General features: G+C 34.5%; 1 protein-coding gene and 1 long non-coding RNA gene across 2 annotated transcripts; one reads left to right on the plus strand and one right to left on the minus strand.

Annotated features, from left to right (window-relative positions):
• Positions 1 to 91: 91 nt before the first annotated feature.
• On the minus strand, positions 92 to 19,318 carry LOC147840276 (uncharacterized). Its single transcript, XM_087286991.1, has 21 exons — positions 19,113 to 19,318; positions 16,807 to 17,362; positions 16,633 to 16,718; positions 16,308 to 16,349; positions 16,129 to 16,217; positions 15,816 to 16,036; positions 15,670 to 15,717; positions 14,931 to 14,987; positions 14,713 to 14,760; positions 14,557 to 14,616; positions 14,088 to 14,135; positions 13,917 to 13,985; positions 13,605 to 13,652; positions 13,296 to 13,415; positions 12,069 to 12,239; positions 10,804 to 11,162; positions 10,398 to 10,708; positions 9,414 to 9,592; positions 8,979 to 9,151; positions 6,090 to 6,304; positions 92 to 3,946 (listed from the first exon to the last, which is right to left on the minus strand). Exons 1-21 carry the CDS (start codon positions 19,127 to 19,129, stop codon positions 3,690 to 3,692), a joined length of 3,174 nt encoding a protein of 1,057 aa, XP_087143117.1. The 5' UTR covers positions 19,130 to 19,318; the 3' UTR covers positions 92 to 3,689.
• Positions 19,319 to 22,911: 3,593 nt separating this feature from the next.
• On the plus strand, positions 22,912 to 25,503 carry LOC147840277 (uncharacterized). The gene is made up of 5 exons (XR_015511388.1): positions 22,912 to 23,007; positions 23,690 to 23,803; positions 24,025 to 24,179; positions 24,594 to 24,741; positions 24,818 to 25,503. It is a non-coding gene; the product is annotated as an uncharacterized LOC147840277 (long non-coding RNA).
• The last annotated feature ends 2,046 nt before the right edge of the window (positions 25,504 to 27,549 follow it).

Consider the following 27,549-nt stretch of genomic DNA (forward strand, 5'->3'; position numbering starts at 1 on the left):
CGTCTGCCGAACGTGACGTCTGCGTCTGCCGAACGTGACGTCTGCGTCTGCCGAACGTGACGTCTGCGTCTGCCACATTCTGTTCAGCTGCCTGAGAACGTGACGTCTGCGTGTCGTCTGCCACTTTACTGTTCCGCTGCTTATTCCAGCTTTATTTTACCTATTAGTTCTCTATTATTGTTTTCACTTAAGTCCTCAGTTATGTTTAATTTGCAATTGAGTTCTTTTACCATTTTTATTCACAGCTTTTTATTTCAACTGGTATATATATTTATAAATATTTATACAAATGATATAAACATTTTGGTATGCCATAATTAAATGTCAATTTAAATAACATAAACAATATTCGTACAGTTATAATTTTATGTAGTTGTACAGTTTGTCAAGTTTTGACTGACAGGTGTTCTGACATAATAATACAAAAAAATACACCTCAAAAGTCAAGAGCATGCTCACTTTATAATTATTATTATTATTTTGTACTTTTATAGCCTAAATGTTTTTGCAGGTACATACAAATTTTGTATTATCAGGTACAGAAAACCTGGAAGGGAATCGACATTTTAGAGTCAAGGTTTCTCTTAATTATCCCATATCATCACATATCAAGTGTGTTTAGCACCTGCAGGAAAAGCAGAAAATCAGCCCCTGATGTACTGACAAAGGCCCTCTTTTGGAATGTGTTGCACTTAAATAGGTTGTATCACATTTATTTTATCTAAGTAACGTTACTGAAAATTACCACATACATCACAAACATTCCGCGTTTGTGTCGGGTAATTAAATCGTCAGCTGTTCAGCAGTACCTGTTTCTACCGGCAGGTGGGAGTGGCACTGTTGTCACATGGTTTTAAAAAAATTCCGCTACTGCACTTCATTTATTCATTGTTTTAAGGAGCTTAAGTTGATGAGGTAATATTTTTTTCTCTTTTGCGAAAGTGAATAGTTCTAACGATTGATGAAGCTTAATATTTGTTTGCATTGTATAAAATGAGTGTAGTTTTGTTGAAATAAAATAACTGTAATCGATCATACCAATGTAAATACATGCGAATTAGTCAGTAAAATCTAAATTGTACTAGCTTTCTAGATATGAAGTAGATATCTAGGCATAGTTATCGAGATATGATATGGCCAGTCACTTGTTTCTGTAATTAAATCACAGTGAATTAATGGATCTAGCTTATTATTTTTATAGCTACATTCTACTGTAACATGCTATGTCAGTTAGCAGGGGATTATAAATCGACTTTCTTATTAAAATGCCTAAAATGGCTGTAAGAACACATATAGTTGAACTCAGAATTATTAGCCCCCCATTTACCCCTAATTTTTTCCCCTAATTTCTAATTTCTGTTTAACGGAGATTTTTTTCCAACACATTTCTAAACATTATGGTTTCAATAACTAATTTCTAATAACTGAATCATTTTATCTTTACCATTATAACTGTAAATCATATTTGACAAGACATTTTTAAGACTATACAGCTTAAAGTGACAATTACAGGCTTTAAATTCAGGGTAGGTAGGCAAGTTATTGAATAGTGATGGTTTGTTGTGTAGACTATCGGAAAAAAATAGCTTGAAGGGGCTAATCATTTTGACTTGAAAATGTTTTTTTTTTTTAAATGCAAAATTGCTTTTATTCTAGCTGAAATAAAACAAATGAGACTTTCTCCAGAAGAAAATATTATTATCAGACATACTGTGGAAATTTCCTTGCTCTGTTAAACATCATTTGGGAAATATTTAAAAAAGAAAAGAAAATTCAAAGGGGGATAATAATTCTTTCTGTATAAAACATTCATTGTCGCAGTCGTGTAAATGATCAAAGTTTTGTCATGTTTTTTCAGATCTTATTTTTATTCAACTACAGCAATAGCTGATGGCTTCATCCATATTAGGGATTTTCTGGACTGTTCATCTTCTTTGTGAGGCATATATAATTTCTGCTCAAGTATGAATGAAACGGGCATTACATGTATTTAAAGTGCTACAATGCCCACATCAACCATTTTGAGGAAAACTGAAAAAAAAAATCCCTCTAAAGTAATTTGTAGTAAACATATTTTTAGCATATAGATCTTTATTGTAATTTTTTGTACTATTTTTTTATAAAGTTATTATATCAAAAAGAGTAGCCTATTCAATATCAATATTTTGCATGGTATTGAATTAAAATATTTCAGTATCTTGACAACACACCTAAGGTAATCACTCTGTCCAACATGTTTGTAGCTTTGTATCACATTGCATAACAACTCACTCTAGAAAATAAATAATATTTTCAATTTTGAAGACATGCAGAAAATTACATTTTCAAAAAAAGTAACAAAAAAACTTAAGTGGTGTGATATGGCTTATAACAGACTAGTAATTAAAAAGTGGGTTCATTTATCAATGTTTTTTTCCTTTTTGGTGTTACAAGTCACAAAGCTTCACAATTGATTGGTAAACTGTCAACTCAAAAACCCTTTATTTATTATTAAACCATTTATAATCCTATTATTAACATTACAGTACATCACCTTATGTAAGTGAGGGTATATTAGTGGGGTGAATTAGAACGTCTTTTTTGTGTGGTTAGGGGATACTTTTTAGGGGCTAAGCCCCTTATCCCTTTCGACCCTAGCAACATCCCTGTAGCAAATGGTTAGGCAAATTTATAAAATTATGTAATTGTCCTTTTCTTACATTATCAATTGCTTGTGTCATGTTGCTCAAAAAGTGCAATTATTTGTTGAATAGTGTAACCCAGTAGTCACCAACCTTTTTAAGCCCAAGATTTCCTAGTTCAACCTTGATGATAAGGAAGGTCTACCTAAAGATAAACAGGTAGAAGACAGGTTTTTCCTTGAGCCCTTTATTTCATTATTTTGTATCAATATTCTTACACATTCTTCAGTCTGCATATTTCGAATATTTACTTCATCTCTATTTTTTGCCTTTACCATTTTAACCTTAAGTGTGGAATATTTTAAATCTTCATGTCTTATATTTGTTAAATACATTAAATTTTAATATTTCACTATAGGGCTTTTATGAGTCAAATTAAATAATTTACACTGCAAAAAAAATTTAGATTAATGTTTCAAATACATTTTTAATGTGCTGAAAATGTTGGTAGAAATTTCATGTCACCAATATAACAATGTACTTTATCAGTATTACCTGATGTAAACTATGACAGTCATTAAACAAGACTGGACTATATGTATATTAATTATTTAAATTTTATGATCACAAATTGACTGTTTTTGAGTGCTTAAACACAAAATGTATTTTTTTAGTGTACACAAAAACAGCAGGTGCTATGAACAAAGTATTTTATTTACCACAATTACTACACAAAAAAAATGTTTTTGCATGACAAAAAACACTAGACACAAAAAAGAACAATATAAAATGGGGTTACAAACAACACTAGACACAAAAAAGAACACTATAAAATGGGGTTACAAACAACACTAGACACAAAAAAGAACAATATAAAATGGGGTTACAAACAACACTAGACACAAAAAAGAACAATATAAAATGGGGTTACAAACAACACTAGACACAAAAAAGAACAATATAAAATGGGGTTACAAACAACACTAGACACAAAAAAGAACAATATAAAATGGGGTTACAAAGAACACTAGACACAAAAAAGAACAATAGGGGTTGCCATAAACTGAACTACATAACCCCAAATGTGGGGGCCTGCAAAATGCCCTCTTTCATATAAGTTTCAAAGTCCTCAAACAATCGATGCATTGGCAGCCTCAAAACAATAGTGCATGTATTTGCTTCAGGGTAAATTTTGGCATGCTCATCATCCTGTTGATGCAGGAACTCAAGTGCTGGTTGAACAGGGAAACCCAGCCTTGGAATGGAGGTTGAACCTGAAGCAAATGCTAAAACCTGGCTTAAAGAAAGTGGTGACGATGCTCCCTCTAAGAAAAAAAAAGATAAAAATAAAAAGATTAATCAGGTTTTCATTTAATTTTAAATATGGATATTCTTACAAAAAACCATAACCACTTCAGTAGGCATTTATTATGTAACAAATTTTGTTTGACTGCTCCGATCATGATCAAATTTTTTTTTTTTTAGATTGGAACAGTCAGTACTTATGTGCACTCATATGTGCTCATAGAACACTGTTTCTATAGCAATCTATGTACTTATAATGTCATGAACTAATAATGTATAATCACAAACATCAAAGAAATAAAGAAAAAAGACAGAATCAATTTATTTTTATTTTTCATATGTGTGATTTTAACCACACCTATAACCATGTAATACATGAAGCTAGAATAAATTTTTTTTGAGTGTAAAAGCAGAACATTTGGTGTCTATTTTGAAATATTTTTTGTGCAGATATTCGTGCAACAAAATATTGTGGGGGTCATGAAAATTAGATGAAAATCATTAAAAACACTGGTGGTGGCTGGCAACCTTTAAAAAAACATTGGAGAGGAAAGAAAGCACATAACAATTGTATGTTACAGAGTGTAAACCATGTATAAGGCCGTACTCACACTATGTACAGTTGCCTTGAACCGGGCCAAAGCACGCTTGTCTCCCCCAATGGCCCGCACTCACATTAAATTCGGGCCTGGGCATGCTTACGTCATCATTGCTGCGCTGCTTAGTAAGCGCTTTCGCACAGCACAGAGGTGATTTCTTAAGTTATATCGTTTTAGTCATTTGATATGCAGTGATACAGTCAAATATTTTGCAGAACAGATTGCTGCCTCGTTAGCAAAATGCAGCCTGCGGGTTAATGATGACATAACTAACATTCCACCCCAAACCACGGCACCTTAGTGAATATAACAATTCAAATAATTAATATTAATGAATATTATACCTGCTCTATGAAAATCAAATTATTCACTACATCAGTAAATCTGACATAACTTGATCAGAAATCTAAAAAGGCAAGAAAAAGATTAAGCCATCAATAGAAAATAATACTGTGGTAAAGAGTCTTGCGGGGGCAATATTTATTTTTTATTCCCACTGCAACAGTGCCATTGTGGTCCAGTGGTCAGCATGTTGAGTTACAATGCTGCCGACCAGTGTTCGAACCTCACCTGAATAATTATAATTTTTTTATTATTGTTAAGACATGTAATACTGTTAGGGTTGTATAACATTTGAAGTTCTAAATCTTTTCTTGAAAAAGATGTGATAGTGTCATAAGAAACTGAATTGATATAGTCAGTCGTGAACTGAGGTGGCCCGGTCTAAGGCTTAAACTCCAGGGCTGTAAAGGAGTCCCTCTCCGGCCCTGAGTCCTCGTGCTGCATGAACAAAATATATGCTAATAGGTATATGCTAACATGCCAATAGGACATTTAATTTGGCAGTAACCTGGGTTAATTTCTTCTGGTAAACTGATTGCCATCACAAAATCGCTTCGTTTTATGCTTGAACAACTAAATGAATGCCAAAGTCTGTTTAACTGATTGTATTTTAATTACATTACAACATCGATGCTGTAAAGGGGGCCGTATAAAATGGAAAAAAAAACACAATAAAAGGTCACTGTAAGTTTATCAGTATAGGAACATTAGCTTGGCATTTACCCTATTATGAGGTTTGCTGAAGGTGCGCAGCTGTCGTGCAGTGAGGGTTTTGCATCTTTAATAATCTACAACAGTTTGCATTTACTGAACAGCAAGAATGATTAATAAATCCATATCAAACAGTCCCTTATAAGTCACGTCTCGCTTTCAGTTTCAGGCTCTGGCGCGTTTTGCACTCACACACAAGCACTGGCCCACCTCTTCCTGATTCAGCGCACTCACACTTCTCAAACTATCAGGGAAACAAGCCTGGGCACGGTTCGGATAGCATAGTGTGAGAAGGCCCTAATATAACCCAGTGGTTTTCAACCCTGTTCCTGGGGACTTATTATCCCAGAGTTTATCTGCAACCCTTATCAAACACACCTAAAGTGGCCAATTAAGCTCCCCAAGACAGCTTGAAAATTGTTGTCAAGTGCACTAAATCCGGTTGGAAATAAACTTTACAGGATACCAGGAACAAGGTGGAAGACCTCCGATATAACCAATTGTATATTACCTTCCACATCTAGAAGCCAGTCCCTCCAGAAACAAACAATCCTGTTTTCTAGGGTCCTTTTGTTAGTGCCAACTGGTGACAGCTGCGGGATGAAGAGCTCCGCTAAGTCTTTTGCTGTAAGTGGCTTCTCTGTAAACATCAGAATTTCTCGAAAGAGACTTGGATGTTGTTCCAAATGTTGCAAAAGCTGCAAACATTCCAGGCCTTCCTTGAATCTGAAAAAAATAATAATATTAATTTAAGCATGAACAAGCTATGGTGATTTTTTTTAGTGATTTTATCTCAGAAAAAAAACAATGTACTTGATATTACTAATTATGCATAATTTGCTGTTATTACCAATAGTATCTGGATGCAGCCTTTATGATGCAAGCTGAGACTGCATCACTCAGCGATGCAGTGTCAGACACAATGCCCTCAATGGAGTGACTTTACTGTGACGGGTAGGGTTAGGTGAGCCCATTAAAAAGCATTGGATGTAGCCCAGATTGCACTGCACCAGGTCTGCAGCCAGACACCTCTCGTTATTACTGTATTAAGTATATCTGGCAACATGTAACCACTACACATTAAAATTTTGTGTTACTTATTTTCTACTCTTAATATTTGTATGTTTAAATACATTAATCTTTTTTTAGAAAGTCACCATTTCAAACAAATAATAATAATAAGGAAAGTAATCGCAGTAGAACCATAATTATTAATAAAATTACTGCTTATATTTGGCTTGTTTGTGTGCTGTTGCACATCTCTGTGTGTGGATTAAGCAAAGTGAACATACTTTGAGCACCTGCCTGTCAGGCTCATATTACTTTCACACCCTTATGCCATTGACTTTAGATCAGGTCTTTGCTAGATAATGAAGTAGTCTATTTCAGTTGCCACAAAATAAAAACATGCCAACAATGAGCCTTGTGCTATCTTATCCAGACATTTTACATTTAGGGCCCTATCGTTACACCCGGCGCAATGTGGCACAAGGGACAACGCAATTGTTGTTTGCTAGTTTCAGCTTGGCGCAAGACTCGTTTTGAGGTTTTGCGCCATGCTGTTTAAATTGCAAATGCATTTGCGCTCAAATGTGCGCCCATAGGTGTTCTAGTCTTAAACGGAAGGCATTCTGAGGTGCATTGCTAATTTGAGAAACTATAATAGATTTTTCAATAGACCAGGACAAAGCCAGTCTAAAGTCGATCGCAGAGTGCGTTAGTTGTGCGCCTTGCTTACACTGCTTAATACACACAAGATGTAGAGCAATACGCAAATATCTTTAAAAATGAAAAAGAATTAAAATATTAACGATATATATAGGACATAATAAGAATATATATAGGATATAAATATAAAGGATTAAAATATTACAAAACATTATTTTCCAGCCTACATAAATAAAATAAAAAACTGCTTTCATGCCTTCATCATCTCGGGGGGCTTTCTCAGTTCATTCCTAACAGTTTTCTTTTGTATAATGTTATTATTATTAGCAGTATTATTTATTATATCCATATTTATATTTGTTTTATTAAACACAAGCTTAGATTTGCCCACCTGTCAGGTTTTAGACCATATGGGGCACAGCATGTGTTTTAGGATATAACTCAGGTTTTTGAGCACACTTCGTTATTATTGTTCATTTATTCGTTTGCTGGAAATTAGAACTGAATTTCGAAATTGTTTTGAAACAAATATTTGCGCTTAACAAACAAAATAATTATGTATAGGCTAATGGATATCTGTGCGTACAAGGTTTCCCTATCCACGAGAGCGAAAATAGATTATGAGAGGCCTAATTTTAGTTTAACTTAACTTTTGTTTAACTGTTTTCTTGCTAGTGAAATGCTCAGTTTTTCCACTTACACTTACTTTAAGTCATGTAAATAAGCAAATGCGCTTAAGACAAGACACAACTGGCTCTTCAATGGAATGAGAGATAAGACTGGTTTATTCTCAAAACACACCTATAACTCATTAAGAAAATAAGCTCAACCCTTTTAGATCATGTGCTACGGCGCAAAGCGGATTTTTCCATCCTTAAAATGGCAAAAGTGGAATCTGACACGCCCCTTAAAGCGTTTTGCGCCCTGTGCTTTGTGCATGGACCGTCAAAATAGAGCCCCTAGTGTTAAGCTATTATTTAGCGACCTCTTCTGGTTATACATGGGTATTGCATTTTATGTTAGAGTCATTATTTCATGACATCATAAATAAGAGCCTAGGTATTCAGAAGCTGCATGAAGAGCACATGGTTGTAGCTATTATTTGCTCCTTGATACAAGAGTTACTGAAGGCACATTTGGTATGTAGACATTTTTTCATAATTTGACTTATATTTGTTTATGCTTATGCTATAGGCTTGTTTTTATACATGCAGTATGTTCATTTTGTTCCTTATTTGATAAATTGTAATATATGATTACATGTATGATTCAGTTGTGTGAAAACAGTGATCTATTTTGCATAGAGCGCCAATTGTGCTTGTTTATTTTACATATTATTTATCTAGCATATATGCCATTATGCATTGTGTATGTTTTACTTTATTTCATAAGCAACAATAAAGGGTTTAAACTTATCCCTTGAGTCTGCTGTCATTGGAAGACGTTATTTCTCTGTCGAATCAAGCAAAGCATTTGATATAAGGGGCAAAACAAGCCTGAACTCGTTTTCAGATCAGCATGCATATGGGTGCACAGAAGGAGACAAGTGCATTTTCTCTATAAAAACATGGCACAGGACATGGAAATGAAAAATGCATCAGATTTAAACTAGCAAAAAATATATATACATGCTGCTACATTGCGCCAGGTGTATTATACTTTGACTTGACTTTGAAAAGCCTTGTTTAAGTTATATCACTTATTAAGACTTTAGTTATATTTAGTAACTCACTGCTGCACAGAATCCCTTAACCTGCTCTCCAGCAAGAAGTTTGTAGCTGCTACAACCATGTCATCTCTGTCCTCTAATGTGTTGATATGCCGGAGTGACCCCAACATTGCCAGTTCGTCAGCAGCTTCAGTGATGGCATTCCGTGCATCCTCAACATTCTGTGCTGATTGGATCTAAAGTACAAGGCATTTAAGAGTAAGTGTACAAAATATGAATTCACATAATAGTCTACAGGAATAGAGTTGAGAAACACTGCATACTTCTGACAAGCTATTTATGACAAGGTCTTACAGTTGATCTACACATCTGTACAATGCAACAACTACTGTAAAAACTGCTTAAATCATGAATTACATAAGAATTTACACCACCAACTGCACAAAATGACCTTGATATGGGCATATGTAGTTTTTAAAAGAATTGCAAAAATCTTACCGCCTTTATCTTCTCTCTGAACTCGAAGTCGACAATTTCTTCAATGTCAGGTGCTGAAGGCTTAAGGTTGCACACTTGAAGAAATAGTCGCTCAGAAAAAAAATTTGGCTCCACACCACCATGGATGAGGCAGACAGCAATCATTCGTCCAACCTGCTTGTACATACCATTGTACAAAGCTGCAACACAAATAGACAAACGTGCATATGTATGTATTTGTGTGCGTGTATATATATATATATATATATGTATATATAAAATAAAAGTTCTGTCTGGTTCTTAAATCTGATTGGCTGATAGCCATGCGACATTTTGCAATATCAGAACTCCTACAGCCTCTTTACCCTTTGTGTATTACTCCGCCCACATACAACCAGCAAAAAGCAGACACTAGAGATCTAAAATTTAAAAGATGCTTGCTCAACTGTTTAACAGCTTAAGATTTGAATCCAATATGGAAGAAAATAGTTCCACAAACAAAAGGGTTTTTGAAACTCTCAGTGTTTGATTTTGTTTTTATATACGCAATTATGCCGTAAAACTGTTGTATAAACCCAATATCACACGAGTAGCAGTGCGATATGGCTGTATATCGGCACTGGTGGGGGCACTAAGGCCCTCGGCCTGGTGCCACCTTACGCCTACCACCAGTGCCGATATAAAGCCATATACACACACACACACATATATACATATATATATATATAAGATATACACACATATATATATATACATAAGAGTTTATTTATATGTCAGCTTAAGAATTCAATCCGTGGCTGAAGGACGTTCTATGAAAAATAGTGGCTTTAAAGACACCCCATTGTTGTTTTACCCATTTATGCCGTCAAACTGTTGCATAAATGTAATAGCTTTTCAATGTGGCTATATAAAAACAATTCTGTAACAACTGTGCTGATATTTCAAATGGCTTCTCATGAGATAATGCTTATAAATTACACATTTGGAACAATGGAACTAAATTACCTTTCGAATTGCACGAAAGAGACTTCTTCCAGTCAGGACCATCAAATATCTCGCTGTAATGTATTTCCTTCATTAATAAGGTTAAAAACTCCCTTGTGGGACCACCCTCATCTGCTGCCCCCTCTCCAGTACCATCCGCATCTCTGAAGACAACGTCCAGTTTTTTTTCTGGGTCAAACCTCTGACGCCGAAATGCACGAATTGCACCTCCCAGGATGTTGTCCCGTGTAATATTAATCTGATTCGAAGGTGGTGATGAATTAAAATCCACCCTGTTCTGCATGTGGCGCAGCAATGAATCGAGATCAACACTGGAAAAAGAAAATACAATATGTGTTTTTCTCTCTACATGTGGATTTAAAAATGTCAACAATGTTCATCTAAAATATAATCCTTTTCCACTCACTCTGGTTTAGAGACTGCAGCTGATGGGGATGCCACTGGAGAGGACAGAGGGGATGCCACTGGAGAAGGCCAAGGTGACGCCATTGGAGAAGGCAGAGGCGACGCCATTGGAGAAGCCCGAGGCGACGCCATTGGAGAAGCCCGAGGCGACGCCATTGGAGAAGCCCGAGGCGACGCCATTGGAGAAGGCCGAGGCGACGCCATTGGAGAAGGCCGAGGCGATGCCATTGGAGAAGGCCGAGGCGACGCGATTGGAGAAGGTTGAGGCGATGCCATTGGAGAAGCCCGAGGCGACGCCATTGGAGAAGGCCGAGGCGATGCATCTCGAGGTGATGGCTCTGAAGTTGTTGAAGGGACAGTCTGTAATAGTGAAGTTGCAGTGTTGGTTTAAAAAAAAACTACAATGTATCTTTAACAATTAAATGGTTATTTCACCCCAAAAATTTAAATTCTGTATTTTATTAAATTACTCGCCCTTATGTCATTTAACATTCGTAAGACCTTTGTTCATCTTCAAACACAAGTAAAGATATTTCTGATGAAATCTAAAAGCTTTCTGGCCTCTGATAGAACATAATTGCCACATTCAAGGCCCAAAAAGAAATGGTTAGAATAGTCTATTTGACTCCACCTTAATGTTATGAAGCAACAGGAATACTTTTTGTGTGTAATATCAACAACAATGCAAACCAAAAATAACATCTTAATTAAACAATTTCTTTTTTTCCATGTTGGTCTCTTACACAGTTGATGTAGTAAACACAACGTTGTGACATACAACCCAGAAGCGCTGCACTGTGTTCACTACGTCAACTGCGTAGAAAACTGGTATGGAAGAGAAGAAATGGTTTAATTAAGAGGTCTTTTTTTTTTGGCCCACAACATGTATTCTTGTTTCTTTGTAACATTGGTAACATAAGGTGTATTCACTGTGGTCAAATAGAGTATTTTAACAATGTCTTATTTGCTGGACCTTACATGTTTTAATTGGTAGGCTGTCAGGGACAGAACACTTTCATATTTCAGTAAAAACTTATTTGTGTTCTGAAGATGAATTTGACTAATGAACATCATAACTTTAGGTACCTTAAAAGATAACAGATAATCTCAAGATTAAATGCTGCGAAAATAATGTTCATTGTTTTTAAAAGATAGTGTACTATTGTACAGTGCTACAAAAGTACTTGGTTTTAGCCATTTAATTTGCTTTTAAAATACATTCAAAACAACCAAAAGTTGACAGTCAGATACATTAATGATTTTTACCTCCATATCCTCCATGTTCAACCACTGAACATGTATATTTAATGGAGTCGAGATTTTGTGTTCCAGAAGTGTCCCAGAGGCAGTGCTCATTATTGACATCGCTGATGTCATTTCTCTGATGACAAAAAACTCTGTTGAATCGTTGCGTGAACCAACAAAGTCAAAGAGTACCTGAAAACCAAAAACATTTATCTCAAACCAGTCATAAAAAGTTAATTTCAGAGGTATTATATGCAATAAAACTAATTATATATCAATAAACAGAAATTAAATGCTGCCTAACACCTTTTAGGCAAAAAATACTTAAGTTATTGGATTGATAAATAATATTTCTCTGTAAGTATGGAGTTACATTGCTATTTTTAAGAAACCAAAAACACAGCTTTGTTATTATACGCTGAACAGATAGATACACATCTCTGTCATTATTCAAATAAATGCTATAATAAATGTATTCAATACATGTAATGTAACACTTTATCTGTGTCTTATTTAAAGCTGGCAAAATGCTAGACACATGTCCTGTAACTGATGAAAATAATCGTCAATTTTAGACTGAAATAATTTCACTGACTTGTCTCAATTATAAAATTGAGACGATATTACCAATATTATTTATTACTGCTACTGACTGTACTTTTAGTATTATTTTTATTAGTATTGTTGTTACTGTTGGTTTTAAAAATTGTGTTGATGTCTATTACTTATCTACATGTTTTCCAGAATACAAGGAAAAATAATAATAATGTGAATGTAATATTTATTATTATTACAATTCATAAACCAATAGCTTTCATTTACCAATGATGTAAAACTATATCTATTGCTTTAACGCAAGTTTTATTTTTATGTTTGTTAAAGTCGATTTGAAATTAACACATTGCTTGTGTTGATTTGAACAATTACTCCATGCAAGTTAATCCACTGGAAAACAAAATGTTTGGTTTAGTAATTTTTTATCAAAATCTGAACATTTCCTTCCGCTCCAAATATAGATTCGTACTGGTTTCTTGTTATGTATTCATTATGTGAAGTTGTTGAAGTTTATCAGTTTTGTAATAAAAAAAATTGTCTCACACTCAATTATTGCCCTACTATCAATAACAACTTTAAAATTGTCAGCGCTGCATGTAAAATGACCATAGTATAAGCCTCGGTGTCTTGCATTAACATTGTTTAATGAACAGCCAGCTATGGATTATACTTTACATATTAAACCATTCTTACCTGCATTAGGTCAGATGGTTGAAACCTTCTTATTGTAATGGAGTCATCTGGAAAATTAAACTTTAATGGAATGCCATTAGCAGGTTCCTCAGTGACTCTGTTTTTTCTTTCATCAATTATCTGCAAAAGTTTAAAACCAGCTGTGGTGAAAATATAGTTTTTATGTTTTGAATATCTATGTGATGTCTTAATAATATACTTAAAGACTGTCTATGTGCAAATTCAACATCAACACCATTGCTATTTTATTTACTCGTAAAAGTATATTCCAAAAAAGTATATTTTGGAAAGTTATTATAAAAGTCCTACCTTTAAACGTCTCTGTTCATTTTCTTCTTCTTCACGTATCCTCTGATCCTGTAAAAGGTAACATGACACTGTATTTAAGAAACATTAAATGAATGTTTAGAGACCTGTTTCAAAAGAGTATTGCTGGTAATGACACCTATGAGAGGTTATGGAGAATGTTACATTAATAATTATCAAACCCTGTTTTGTGATAACTAGTCTTGCAATTTCTTTTACAAACATAATGAGATCAACAAAACATATATCATGTTATAATACTTAAAATTAATCAGTGATTGAGTTACATTTAATGCCCCAAAAAGATAAAAATACCTTCTCTTGATCAGTTCTTAGGGACAGAGCATATTCCTCATCTTGTTGTTGCCGTAAAGCCCTCCATTCCTAAAACAAATACAATGGTAAATAACAAAAGCATTCAAAAGTAATATAAAAAGAAGTTCATATTTTCTCAATTTAGCTAAGTGTACAGTACATGACACCAACCTGTAAGGTATCACTTTCATCAGGCTCATGGCTCCCCACCTGATGCTCCTTAAGACAAAGTTGCAGGTTCAACAGAATGTTTTATCATATTAAAACTTTCAACCACTATTTCATTTGACCTATAAGAACACTATATTTTACACTATAGCAATAATACACTCAGAAGTCAGAGCACATCAGTGCATTACATAACCATTCTATTCTCAAACAGTAAATTTAAACTTATTGTTGCACTGTGAATGGCAGTTTCATTATAAAATGTAATAGGAATTGAACACTGAAAAGTTGGTCAGTTAAGACTCAGAATCAACGCAATACTAGATAATTATTTCTAATTATTTTTAAAAAGTGCCACAATTACACGTTTTATGTGCAATGTTTTCTGTTTTGAGCACATCTAACTAAAATTAAAATTGTACTGCAATGTACAGGATCAACTTGCAAAGGCGGATTTTCATAATTGAAATACCTGTACTATGATGCTGTCCTCGGACTCTGAATCACTTCCATGGCTCCCTTCTAAGTCCACCTTATAACAATGAAAGAAAGTAGTACAAGGTTCTTATAAATGGCTGTAATATACAAAAGTCCAATGCCAAATGAGAGCCTATTAAATAAAACAAACCTGTACAACACTGTTCTCTGGTTGTGAATCACTGTCCTCAAGGTCAACCTTAACAGTATTTTTTTTAAATAAACAAAACTTTATTAGCTGTGTGATTACATAGTCAATACAACATTATGTGTTCAATCATAAAATACTACAATGTATCTAACATTGTAGGGAATGATGCTGCAATGTACATGATCAACATGCAAAGGGGAATTTTTTAATTGAAATACCTGTACTGTGACGCTGTCCTCTGATTCTAAATGACTTCCATGACTCTCCTCTAAGTCCTTATAACAATGACAGAAAGTAGTACAAGGTTCTTATAAATGGCTGTAATATACTAGAGTCCAATGCCAAATGAGAGCCTATTATTAAATAAACCTGTAAAACACTGTTCTTTGGTTGTGAATCACTGATCTTAAGGTCAACCTTAACAGCACCGTTGTTTTAAAAATAAACACTTTATTAGCTTTTTGACAAAATAGTCATTCCAACATTTTGTGTGCAATCATAAAATAATACAATGTATCACATTGAAGAGAATGACGCAGAAAACACATCATCATGCGGATACATTAATTTGTAGACAAGCCTATATAATTAACTTTTGCTCCTTTTCAAATCATTTTCTGGTTTAAACATATGTGGATTAAATAACAGTATTTTCACTTGCCACTGTTGCGCTTACTACATAAACTACATGGGTCAGGTACTTCTAGATGTTATAAATGAATGTAGGTGGAGAGAAATTTGCATATATTCATACATTTGTATATAATAAATTAAGCAATTTGAGCATTCTCATTATTTAAAGAAAGAAAAACAGAAAAACCTTTCATATTTTGATTATTAAATAACAGCTTTAAGAGATCAAAGTAATGACTACATGGTAAAAAAAAAAACATGGATGCAGACATTCTGTTCTTATTGACAAATGAAAATTTTGAGAGAACGGAAGAAATAACAAACCTGTACTACGGCAACACTGCAGTCAGATTCCCTATCCTCAAGGTCCACCTTACAAAAAACATAAACATTAATTTCATGTAATCGCAGTACAAAGTCAACAAAAAAAAAAAAAAACCACAATGATCAAACAAATGTAAGATTTGTACCTTTGGTCTTAAATACAGTGCAGATCTTCCCATGTTAGGGTACATTTTAAAATCCCTTGGTGTCTTCAAATCACAAGGCAAAGCATGCACTGTTCTGTGGCGATCTACTCTGCAGAATTCATATTCCGTGTTTTTTAATTGAGGAAATGTCATCCTTAAGAGGTCATCAAACTTCTTTGCAGGAACATTGAAGGGTGTTGTTATGCGCTTCAATGGTACAACTAAACACAAATTTTGTCAAAAGAAACAAATTGAAAATGCTTATACTGTACAATTAGACAATAAGCTGTTAAAATCTGTAATATGGAATTACCCATACGACTGTTGAACACCGACATGTTCACATCCAATATCAGTCCAATTCTAACTGATATTTTTCTTTCCACCTGTAATCCTTCCACTCTAAAATAAAACACGGATCACATTTTTTTTACGCAGACAATTTAAATTGTTGTAGAATAATAATTTACACAAAAAATTGTTAAGCCTTACTGAGAAGACATTGTTGGACTGGAAGAAGACTCATGTTCAGTACTACACACAATGAAACACAACAAGTGCAAGTTAATAACTACACGCAAATTAAATTGCTTTTGTACCAAGTTGAATTGCAAAGACAAATTAACTATCCTAAAAAGCAATCAAGTTTGCCCTATAAAAATGTATCATATGGTTTAGCAAAGTTTTAAAAGTTAGTTTTCCCCACAGTCCAAAGACAGATTAGCTGAACTTGCAGTGCTAAATTGCCTTTACTGTAGGTGTGGAAGTTGGAATGTGCATTAATTATCATTTAGCATCAACAACTCGTTTAACTTACTTTTCTCGACACTGGGTTAAATGCCTTTGCAGGTCACAAAGCGGCACCTCAAGGGAGCATTTGTGGCAAGTCTCCATTGCAAATACCTATAAATACAAAGTATTTAGTACATCAAAGTTGTAACTTGTAATTTCAATTAACAATAAATGTAAAATACATATTTTTTGGCATTACCTGTTCCTCACCCTGTGGATTACAGGGCATTAATCGCTGTTGCAAAGGTACTATGTATGCCATTGCCCTGTTCAGACCACTTTCATTCCTAAGGTAATCTATGGTATATCCACCAGGTGGCATTGGTATGTCCACTAATGACTTGTTTCTAGTGGCTCTCATTATTTTGAAGCCACCACTGTCTTTCAGTGCAGGGAAAAACTCATAGAGAGCTGTACAAAATTCCCGAAAAGAACATTTACTGTCCTTAAAGCGTATGCGACGCTTCCCAAGTCCTACAGCATGTAAAGACACTATTTCCTCTGGCCTTGGGACTGATGTGGTGTTGGGATCACGCATACAAAAAAAGTCATGGCACCAGGGAGTTGTGAAAGGTCTAGGCCTTGCCCTTACTCTATCCCTTGAACCATATGGCCTGAAGAGGGAAGAGAGCGTTGCCTGCACTCTGTCTTGTCTTGCCATAAAAGTAGACCTATCAGGAGCCTGACTCGGTCCAGCGAAAAGCTGTGCCGCATCCTGGAACATTTGTGCTGCCTCACTGGTATTGTTTTCCATGCTGCAAACCAAATCACAATTAATTACCAGCAAAGAATAAAAAAGCTAAATTTATAGAATAGATAATACAAAGGTGTCATTGACAAAATATTTTTTTTCCATAACAATTTCCAAATTACTTGTAATCAGGGCTTGACATTAACTTTTTTGATCACCAGCCACTGTGGCTAGTAGATTTCCAACATTACTAGCCACTCGCCATTTTCACTAGCCACAATTTTCTTGTTGGGAAATATACTTTATATGCATACATTAGACTTTGACATGCTAAAATGACTTGATTTAGATGTTGTGTTATGTCCACATGCCTTCTAATTCATTTCACTTTTTGTGTGTGTTGTGTATGAGCTTGCTCAGTGAGCATGAGCATATGGTTTGTGTCGCATTGCAATCATTTTTTATTTCACAACTTATCAAGGCTCAAATATAAGGATTTACCAAATTTATGTCTGACCATACCATATAAATATTTCTTAGCCACAATGTTTTAATGTGTCAAGCTGGGAAAATATAGTTTTCTAGGTGCACCTATTAATTCAACAAAACTTTAAAAAAAAGACAGTATCTAAAATATGCACAGTAATCTTAAGTCCCAGATCACAAGCAAACTACTCATAAACGAGGAGTAATCTCCCATTAAAGCAATGTTATTGTAAAAAATTATATTTTAACCATATTAACGAAAATAACTGTAAACTAATGTAAGCAGGTGATACAAAGGCTACCTTGTGAAGATGAAATAATGATCAGGCGCACATGGTTAATGTTAGGCATGTTAATAATCTGTTAAAAGAAAATTAAAATGAAACAGTGACCGCTGCTGCTTACAACAGAATATATATATTTTTTACTGAGCTTTTGAAAGCAGCAGGACTGCACAATCATCACTTTTTGACCAGTCTTTTCCAAAGGGACCCCATTGCACTAGTTGCGCGCGCTTTTTAACATTCGCGCGCGCTTTTTAACATTCGCGTGCATCACATCACCTGTGCGCGAGAGTGATCACCCTCCCGTTCGGTATTTACCCGCTATCTTTGCTCGCGCAAATAAATTAATTTTTGTCAGTCGTGATGCTTCTCGATTTCAACTACAATTTGAAATTGATTAACAACCAGCCAAAATGGCTAGTGGAGGTGTCTGTATTACCCGCCAAAGCTGAAATCTACCAGCATGGCAGGTGTCAAGCCCTGGTTATAATTCACATTAACATCACTTACACCGATAGCTTTGTGACTTGTTTGATAATGAATCTAAAAGTCAAAATAATAGCAGTCAAAATAAATGTCAACAGTAATAGCTATGTATTAAATTAATCTTTATAGAAAAATCATGAAACTGATTTTTTTTTTTTTTGCATTATCGTTGTTCATCTTAGTCCTAAGGAAAATTAACCATTTCACTGAACAGAACAGTTTTCCCTGTCTATTACACCTGGGCCTATATTCCGTCTCGCATCATTTTGGCGGGCGCGCTGAGCGTGCAAAAGGCGAAACACATTGCCTGTCAACACTAATTCATGATTTTTTTTCCCGAATATTATTATTAAATGGCAAATTCAAAAATAATTACTTTATACATACAACGTTTTTTAAATTTTATGGCAACGGGCCAAATCGGCTGCCAGGCCAGGAATTCTCTATCCCGATGGCTAGTTCGCCCCAGCGAGTGGCAGGTTATTATAATCTGTGCACAAACTAATTAAAACCTTGGAAAGTAATTAACAAAAAATCGTTTCAATATCTGCAACTTACCGATCTTCTCGGGACATGATGGAAAATCGTTCGTCGACGTCAACTGACGTATAATGCTAAAGGTGCGTTTATATATTGCCCCCACAGGCCACATCCCCCCACACAAAAAAAGCGCGCAATGAACTAAAATGGCATATACCATTTCCTTAAAGTGTGCGCGCGTTGTACACAAAAGACAGTCAACTGTTTTCTCAAATTTAATGTGTGAAATTTTTAGCTTGTTGTATTTACTTGTTAAATCACACATTATATATATATATATATATATATATATATATATATATATATATATATATATATATATATATATATATATATATATATATATATATATATATAATTGCAAGATGTCTGTTAGGTTTCTCTATTTAAAAAAAGAAAAGAAATTAGCCTAAACTATTTTTATGGCAGCACGTTTGCAGTTATATGCAACTATACTTGACAAATTATTTAGGCACAAACTTTACATTTTACAATCATCATAGTCTGTAATGCATCACTTTTTCATGTAAAAATGCCTTCATTTCTTAAAATCGCTTGACTCTATCCTCCTTATGGCTAAGCAATGTTGCTCCTGCATTTATCCAGCGGTTATAGTGGAGAACAGGAGTTTGTTACATGTTTGTGACAGAGCAAAACTGACACTGTCTTAGTGCAGTTTTAGAGAGAAAATACTACTATTACAAACAATACATACCAACAATAAAATATTATCAAAAATACAAGCAAATGGCCTGTATAGGCATATATAAAATTATTTTTTATTAGTGTCATGATTTTTTCTTTTGTGTATGTATAGGCTACTCATTCATTCATTCATTTATTAATTGTCTTTTTAGCTTTGTCCTTTTATTAATCCGGGGTCACCACGGCGGAATGAACCGGCAACTTATCCAACATATTTTTAACGCAGTGCATGCCCTTCCGGCTGCAACCTATTGCTGAGAAACACCCATAAACTTATTCACACACATAGGACAATTTAGCTTAACCAATTCACATGTGTTTGGACTGTGGGGGAAACCGGAGCACCTGGAGGAGGGGGGGGGGGGGGAAGGGTGGTTGGGTTGATGCTGCGCACGAATTGACGAGCGGGTATGGAGACGGTTGCGGGTTTGGTGCGCATGGGGACTGTACCAAAAAAGTTAGGATGTTGGGTGTGGTGGCAGTTATGGAGCCACTGCGCTGCCCCACTAATGAATTATTTTGCTCTAAAACCAGGCCTTTCAGTTTCATTGTCTAGCCCCTGTAGATGTGTAATAATACTTTTATTTTAAAATTTAATTAAAATTGGAGTTATGCCAGCATGGGCTTAGTGGGTAGCTTGTTCACATTACAGCAAGAATGTCGCAGGTTCGAGCCTCCGCAGGTTCGAGCCTCGGCTGGGTCAGCTAGCGTTTCTGTGTGGAGTTTGCATGCTCTTGTTCGCGTGGGTGCTCTGGTTTCCCCCACAAGTCCAAAGACATGCGGTAAAGGTGAATTGGGTAAGCTGAATTGGATCCGACGTGTATGTATGCGAATGAGTGTGAATGGAAGGGCATCCACAGCGTTAAACCTGCTGGATAAGTTGGCGGTTCATTCCGCTGTAGCGACAGTTTAATAAAGAGATGAAAGAAAGGATTGAATGAATGAAAATTTAAATAATAATCAGTTATTCACATTATCCACTGTTACTGTTCATCTGACAAATCGTTTTTTTTAGATCATTCTGTCTAACACTAGCAAAAATGTGTGGTTATGTTTAATAAGTGTGAGTTCAATATTTTCTCTAGTAAATATCAAATGTTTTTCTACATTAACACTGATTCATTGTCATTTCCTCAACACCCTGTCATTTCCATCACCAAACACATTTTCTTAAAAAAATATTTTAAAAGTTCTTATCACTCTTTAAAAATGTATTCACCATTTATGAGTTCGTGCTCTATTTAATATACAAATTCAGTTTATTTATTTTCTAATAAGCTCTTAACCAAAATATATATTACATTTTAGAGTGTGACAGGTGTACAATCCAGCATTTGGTCAAAACAGACTAATTTATTTATTTAATTGACAAATGTAGGCCTATAATTATTGTATACATTGTTAAAAGATTGGTCAAACTAGACAGAACATTTATTTTAGGGAATTTTTTAACTGACATAATTTATTTAATTTTGAAGCTGTATTGAGATGTGGTGGAAATGACATTTCTTTTATGTCGGAATTTTTGTGTACATTATCAACTTATCCAAAGTCCTCTTACAGACCTTAAAACTAGACAAATAGGTAAAACTTATGAGGCTATGTTATTCATCCATTCATTAATTTTCTTTTCGGCTTAGTTCCTTTATAAATCTGGGGTCGCCACAGCGGAATAAACCGCCAACTTATCCAGCAGGTTTTTACGCAGTGCATGCCCTTCCAGCCGCAACCCATCACTGTAAAACATCCATACACACTCATTCGCGAACAAAAGGAGAACATGAAAAATCCACACAGAAACGCTTACTGAACCAGCCGAGGCTCGAACCAGCAATCTTCTTGCTGAGGCGACAGCACTATCTTCTGCGCCACTGCGTCGCCCGAGGATGTTACTTTTAAAAGTCCATATAACCGACAAGATGTTCAATTACTATTAGATGAAAATTGAACTGGTAGATGTGAATGTGACTCATTAAAATAGGATTACCAAAATGAGTTTTTCCAGGGATTAATTTTATTTTACCAAATTTATTAAAACTAACATGCACCTAAACCGCTTTTGCAAATGGAGAAAAAAAATCATAAACAATTGGGTCATTCATGGCATTTGGTATTTCAGCTTGAGCAACCTCGTGTTGAAAAGTGTATTAATTGTATTTTTAAATAGCCTAAATAATTAGGCACAATTTAAACTTTCAAAAAATCTAATTTTCCCACCTCAGGCATTAAGGCCTTTATGTTATTTTTTTCTTTTATTCTTATTTATACCCATTATTCTCAACCCCGTAACGGACAAAACTAAGTTGTTAATTACAGTATGTTATAAAGCTTTTAATATAAAACCAACATTTACCTATTGCTCATGCCTCAAATCAGTGTAATGACTAAAATAAAAAAATTTTTTAATTACTATTATATGTAATTTAATTTACAATTATACAATTTATGGATTATGTGGTCTTTTGTTTTTTCTAAAAAAGAGTTTTAAATTTAGATTTCTTACCAAAACCACATATTTACAATGTTTGTCATTAACATTGTGGTTGATTGTATATATATAGATAGAAAGATAGATAGATAGATAGATAGATAGATAGATATATGTGTGTGTGTGTGTGTGTGTGTGTGTGTGTGTGTGTGTGTGTGTGTGTGTGTGTGTGTGTGTATATATATATATATATATATATATATATATATATATATATATATATATACACACACACACACACACACACACACACACACAATTATATATATATATATATATATATATATATATATATATATATATATATATATATATATATATATATATATATATATAATTGTTTTCCTTATTTTACTTTCCACAAACATTAATTTCACAGGGTTTCACAGTGACGCACTGTAAAAAGTTCTTCAAGGGTGTTGTCCATATGAATTAATTTTAAAAAGTATATTTCTTCCAATAAATTGATTACCTTTTCATTTTCAAAAGTGCAATTGTTTTTGTAACTTATTATTACCCATCAAAAAATTGTGTTTTACTGACCTTCAAAATAAATTGCTTCTACAAAACTCTATTTAAGTGTTTATATCCAAAGTAAAACTTCACGACCCGCCCACATGATGCAGAATGCAGAGCAACGACACCGTTGCTCATACCTGTACCGGACCAGTTTCGGAGTTCTGTGGAGTTTTTGAGGGCTTTATACAACGTGCAACACATGTAAGTAACTATTTACATTGCATAAAGTTAGGTTTTAGCCGACTGAGCACGCATTTATTGCACTGTAAAATGTAAACAAGTCGCCTTTCATGACAGTAACGGTTAAGTTTGTCAGTTTTGCAAGCGCCATGCGGCCTTACCGAAAGTATCGAAGTTAACATTAATCTTAAAACAACTATCGCAAACGAAGGGTCGATATATTTTCGATATATTGCCAGATTATGTTTCTACTTTGTTTAGTGTACTTTTAACAAAAAAACAAACATTGTCGTTTGTTTGTCTAGTAACGTTAGCTTTGATGAATGTGAATTATTCTGTCTCAAATCATTTGTCTTAAATGTTCCGCCTCTTTAAGAATTAGCTAGCAGAACACCACTAGCATGGGCTATCTTCCTCGTACATGTGTCAGTTAAAAGGTAACGGCTTAGTTTGTAGTCACAAATGTATTTCCTGCTTGATTGAAAAAGATGAGGACATTATATTTTAGCACCTCTGTCTGAATTGTTTCATAAAAACATTGTAAACACTTTAACTTTATGTTTTGATATATTTGTTTGAAATACCTTAATTTGCTTTAAACTATTTGTTCAATTTAAAATGTAAATATTTATTTGCATTGCAATATCATCAATGATCCTGATATTTACTTAAACTCTTCTTTTAATTTGTGTTGCTTCTTTAGAGATATGGCAGAAGCGTAAATGACATGATGGCTAGGACATATAGCTGGGGAAGAATGGAAGTGGTTGTCCAGAGCCCAGATGTGCAAAAAATTAAATAAATATGGCCTGCCCAGGTAAATGATTTATCACTCACATGCTGCTCAATCAGTTTTTGTTTAAAGGCAAATAATGGTGAACAAAGATATTTGTGATGCTAGACACACTTTTTGCTTAACACATACTGAAAATTTTACCTCACATGTTTTATGGAGGATTTCATTGCTTAAGAATAAAAGGTTGCCAATTCTTTACACATTTGGTTCCAAATAACAGACAAACAATTGATGTATTACAGATAAATGAAGAACTCCAAAGGTGTACTGCATTTCCACAAGAATCAGTGTTTATGTCCCAGCTGGACGATTACACTCCAAAACTTCTTGACCTGTTTAGTGCGAAGGGTGCAGCGACTGGTCAACGCATCAATTGAAGTTATTGGAACTGATACAGGTAAGGCAAACATGGTAACAATGTTGCTGATGCATATTTATGCAATAAGTACTTTATTTACTCATCTTGCCTAATAGGTGAATATTGCAAAAAAAGTCATTAATTTTAAGGTTAAATATAAAAAAGCATGTATGTATGTATGTATGTATGTATGTGTGTGTGTGTGTGTATATATATATATATATATATTTGGAATATGTTGAATGTGCTGGAACCAGGGTCCCAAGTTAACCTTTTGGTCTTTCAGTAGCTTGTAGACTTGATTTAAAAAATAATGTCAAATTTTTCAATTGCTGTTTCACAAAAGTAAAATCCTTGTTTTACATTATGGAGAACTCATAATCATCTGCCAATATAACTGTAAGAATGGCATTTTCAGTTTTGCCACTTATTGTTCTGTTTATTCTCATACAGGGAAAAACAGAGAGCAGTGTCTATGAAGGCTTGAAAATGTGCAATATGCAGATATATGTCTGCCGTGTACCAGATGTGGTGGGCATCATCATTGAGGGCATCCTGTGCTTACTCCTCTTGGAAACCAGGCCAGGGCTCTGAACCTGCAGTATCCACCACAACTCAGCAAAATATTTAAGGTGTTTCAAAGACTTTTGGTTAGACTTGACACACTGCGTCCAAAGTCTTCCTCCCGATTCATGACACAAAAACTTCTGAGTTAGTTGGTCAAATGGCTGCCTCACACTAAAAGGTAATCTTAAGCTTTTGTCGAGTTTTCAGTAGATTGTTCTGAATATTTAATTGTTAATTAGCTGCCGCTCAGAGGTTCTGTTTCTTTGCTTCATCACTTTTGTTCAATGGACAGTTTAACTTGGAACAATGTGGTACTCACCCACAGACTTCTTCAGTTCCTGCAAGTCTGCAGCAAATATGGGCATTTGATTTGCTTTTTTATATATGGGAAAAGTTTGTTTAGTTATGTCAAATGCTGAGATCAGAGGCACTTTATTTTATTTTATTTCAATGTCGTAGTACATATGAAAATGTACTGTACTGTGCACTAAAGTTAGTCTGTTCATGTAAATTGCTCAGGTCAAGAGTCACTGTATTTTATTGTTAGTGTACACGATTGCATTTTAAAGGTCTTCTATGCTGCACTTAAAGACGAGGTTAGAAGTTTTTGTAATTTTTCATGTTAAAATGTTTACAACATTAACAATAAAATTGATTATAGAAACTTAGTGCAACCAGTTGTTTATATATGGCAAATGTTATAGAGTAATAAACATTTGACAAATACCTCTCTTTCCTTATTAAAGTTGGATTAAAAAATCATTTGTATAAACGAAGAGCAATAGAGAAAATTATTAAAAATAAAAAAATATATATATTTTAAATGTTTATTATTTTAATTAAGTATTATTTGAAACTCAAAAATTTTGCTTTATATTGTAGACTCTACTTAATATTTTTGCAAAGTGAAATAAATAATATTGATTTTTACCAAATCAAAATAACAAGAAGTTCACTAAACTTACAAAAAGTAGTTGGAAAATGTTGCCTTAATTTTTTTTAAGCTTAATTTAAGTAACACTTTTTAAAGACGGTAACAGGGTCGAGGGGAGACTTTAATTTCAATTTTAATTAGTTTTAATTAATTTGAAATTACATCTAGACTTAACCAAAACACTTATTTATTTTAGTAAAACATTTAGCAAAGGCATTAATCACACTAAGATGAAATTAAACTTCAATTCGACAAAGTAAACTGTTGCAGGTAACTGGACCGCAAGTAACCTTTTCAAATGCTGATAAAGGCCTATATTTGTTACCAAATATATTGCTAAACAGAACCTATAATAAACAGGAGAAACAGATAAAAAAATAACAAACTGCAACTGAAAAAGTTCTTAATATAAGTTCTTATAGCCTTCCTGGTAATGTCCGAGGCTCAGACACACTCTCCCAGTTCAAAACTAGATTAAAGACCTATCTGTTTAGTAAAGCATACACTCAGTGCATCACCTAGCAGGTTCCACACTGGCTTCTACATCTTGCTTATATACACTATGAACAGCAGCTACGCTAATTATTCTCTTTATTCTCTATTTTCACCTGGGGATACTCATCCCGAGGTCCTCAGATTAGGCGGAGTCACTGATTGGATCCAAGACCAGCGACGTGATGATCCCAAGGATTCCATATCCGGGACCAGGCCATATCCTGAGCTGCTGCTGCGCTGATGGTCGTGGGGAGTGGAGAACATGAGTCTGATTCCAGCGACGCTCCAGGGACAGACGAGTCTTCATTGAGGCCATCTTCCAGCATAAACCACGGCGAATGAAGTTCTGCACAAGACTTTTGGCCAGCGGAGAAATTAAAATGGTCGTGCCCAACTGAGTCTGGTTCTCTCAAGGTTTTTTTTCTTCACTCCCATCAGGTGAAGTTTTTTTTCCCTCTCCGCTGTCGCCAATGCCTCGCATGGTTCAGGATTGGTAGAGCTACGCATCGATGAATTTGCTCTTCAGTGTTTGAACTCTCAGTAATGATTAAATCACACTGAACAGAGCTAAACTGAACTGAACTGAACTTAAACACTAAAACCTGAACCACACTGTTCCAATTACTATGACCATTTATGTGAAGCTGCTTTGACACAATCTACATTGTAAAAGCGCTATACAAATAAAGCTGAATTGAATTGAAATTAATTAAATTCTTAATTCTTGAAATAAAAATACTTAACATTAATATTAATAACAAAATGATATAGTCAGATGGACTGGTCTGAGTATTTCAGAAACTGCTGATCTACTGGGTTTTTTATGCACAAACAATCTCTAGGGGAGAAAATGATATAGTGAGTGGCAGTTCTGTGAGCCCAAATGCCTTGTTGATGCCAGAGTTTAGAGAATGGCCAGACTGGTTCCAGCTGATAGAACGGCAACAGTAACTCAAATAAACACTCGTTACAACCGAGCTCTGCAGAAGAGCATCTCTGAACATCAGCATAAGACCACCAGGGGATTCAACCAGGGATTCCTAAACCTTTTGATAGCTTAACCCTCTTTAACTATAATATTAATATGAATAGTGCCCTTAATGCCCACCCTCTCTAAAGTTAAGGAATTGTCAGATAAATTAACTATTTACATAATATAATTTTTTTTTTTTACATGTTCTGATTTTATTAGCTTTTCATTAACTCATGATGAAACTCGTGACACGTTCAATATAAAAACTGCTGCTGATACGAGTGCCATGTCTGACATAAAAGTGCGTCAAAGTTAAAGTGAAAACACTGCTTCAATTGCTATCAGTGACCCAAAAAAGTGGTATTAAGTATATATTTACTGAAATGTTTTTAATTAAAATAATTGATAAATTAGGTAAATATCTCAATCATGTTACAAAT

Source organism: Danio rerio, chromosome 16 (genome assembly GCF_052040795.2).
Source record: "Danio rerio strain M-AB ecotype USA chromosome 16, GRCz13ab, whole genome shotgun sequence".
In the NCBI taxonomy this organism is placed as follows: Eukaryota; Metazoa; Chordata; class Actinopteri; order Cypriniformes; family Danionidae; genus Danio; species Danio rerio.

Bases quoted from the DNA above. Each gene is read 5' to 3' on its own strand.
- LOC147840276 (XM_087286991.1), bottom strand. The intron at 13,416-13,604 runs GTAGGACTTTTA...AAACTTTTGCAG, and splicing joins ATGAACAGAGACGTTTAAAG to ATAATTGATGAAAGAAAAAA. The intron at 6,305-8,978 runs GTGAGTTACTAA...TATTTTTTTCAG, and splicing joins TTAAGGGATTCTGTGCAGCA to ATTCAAGGAAGGCCTGGAAT.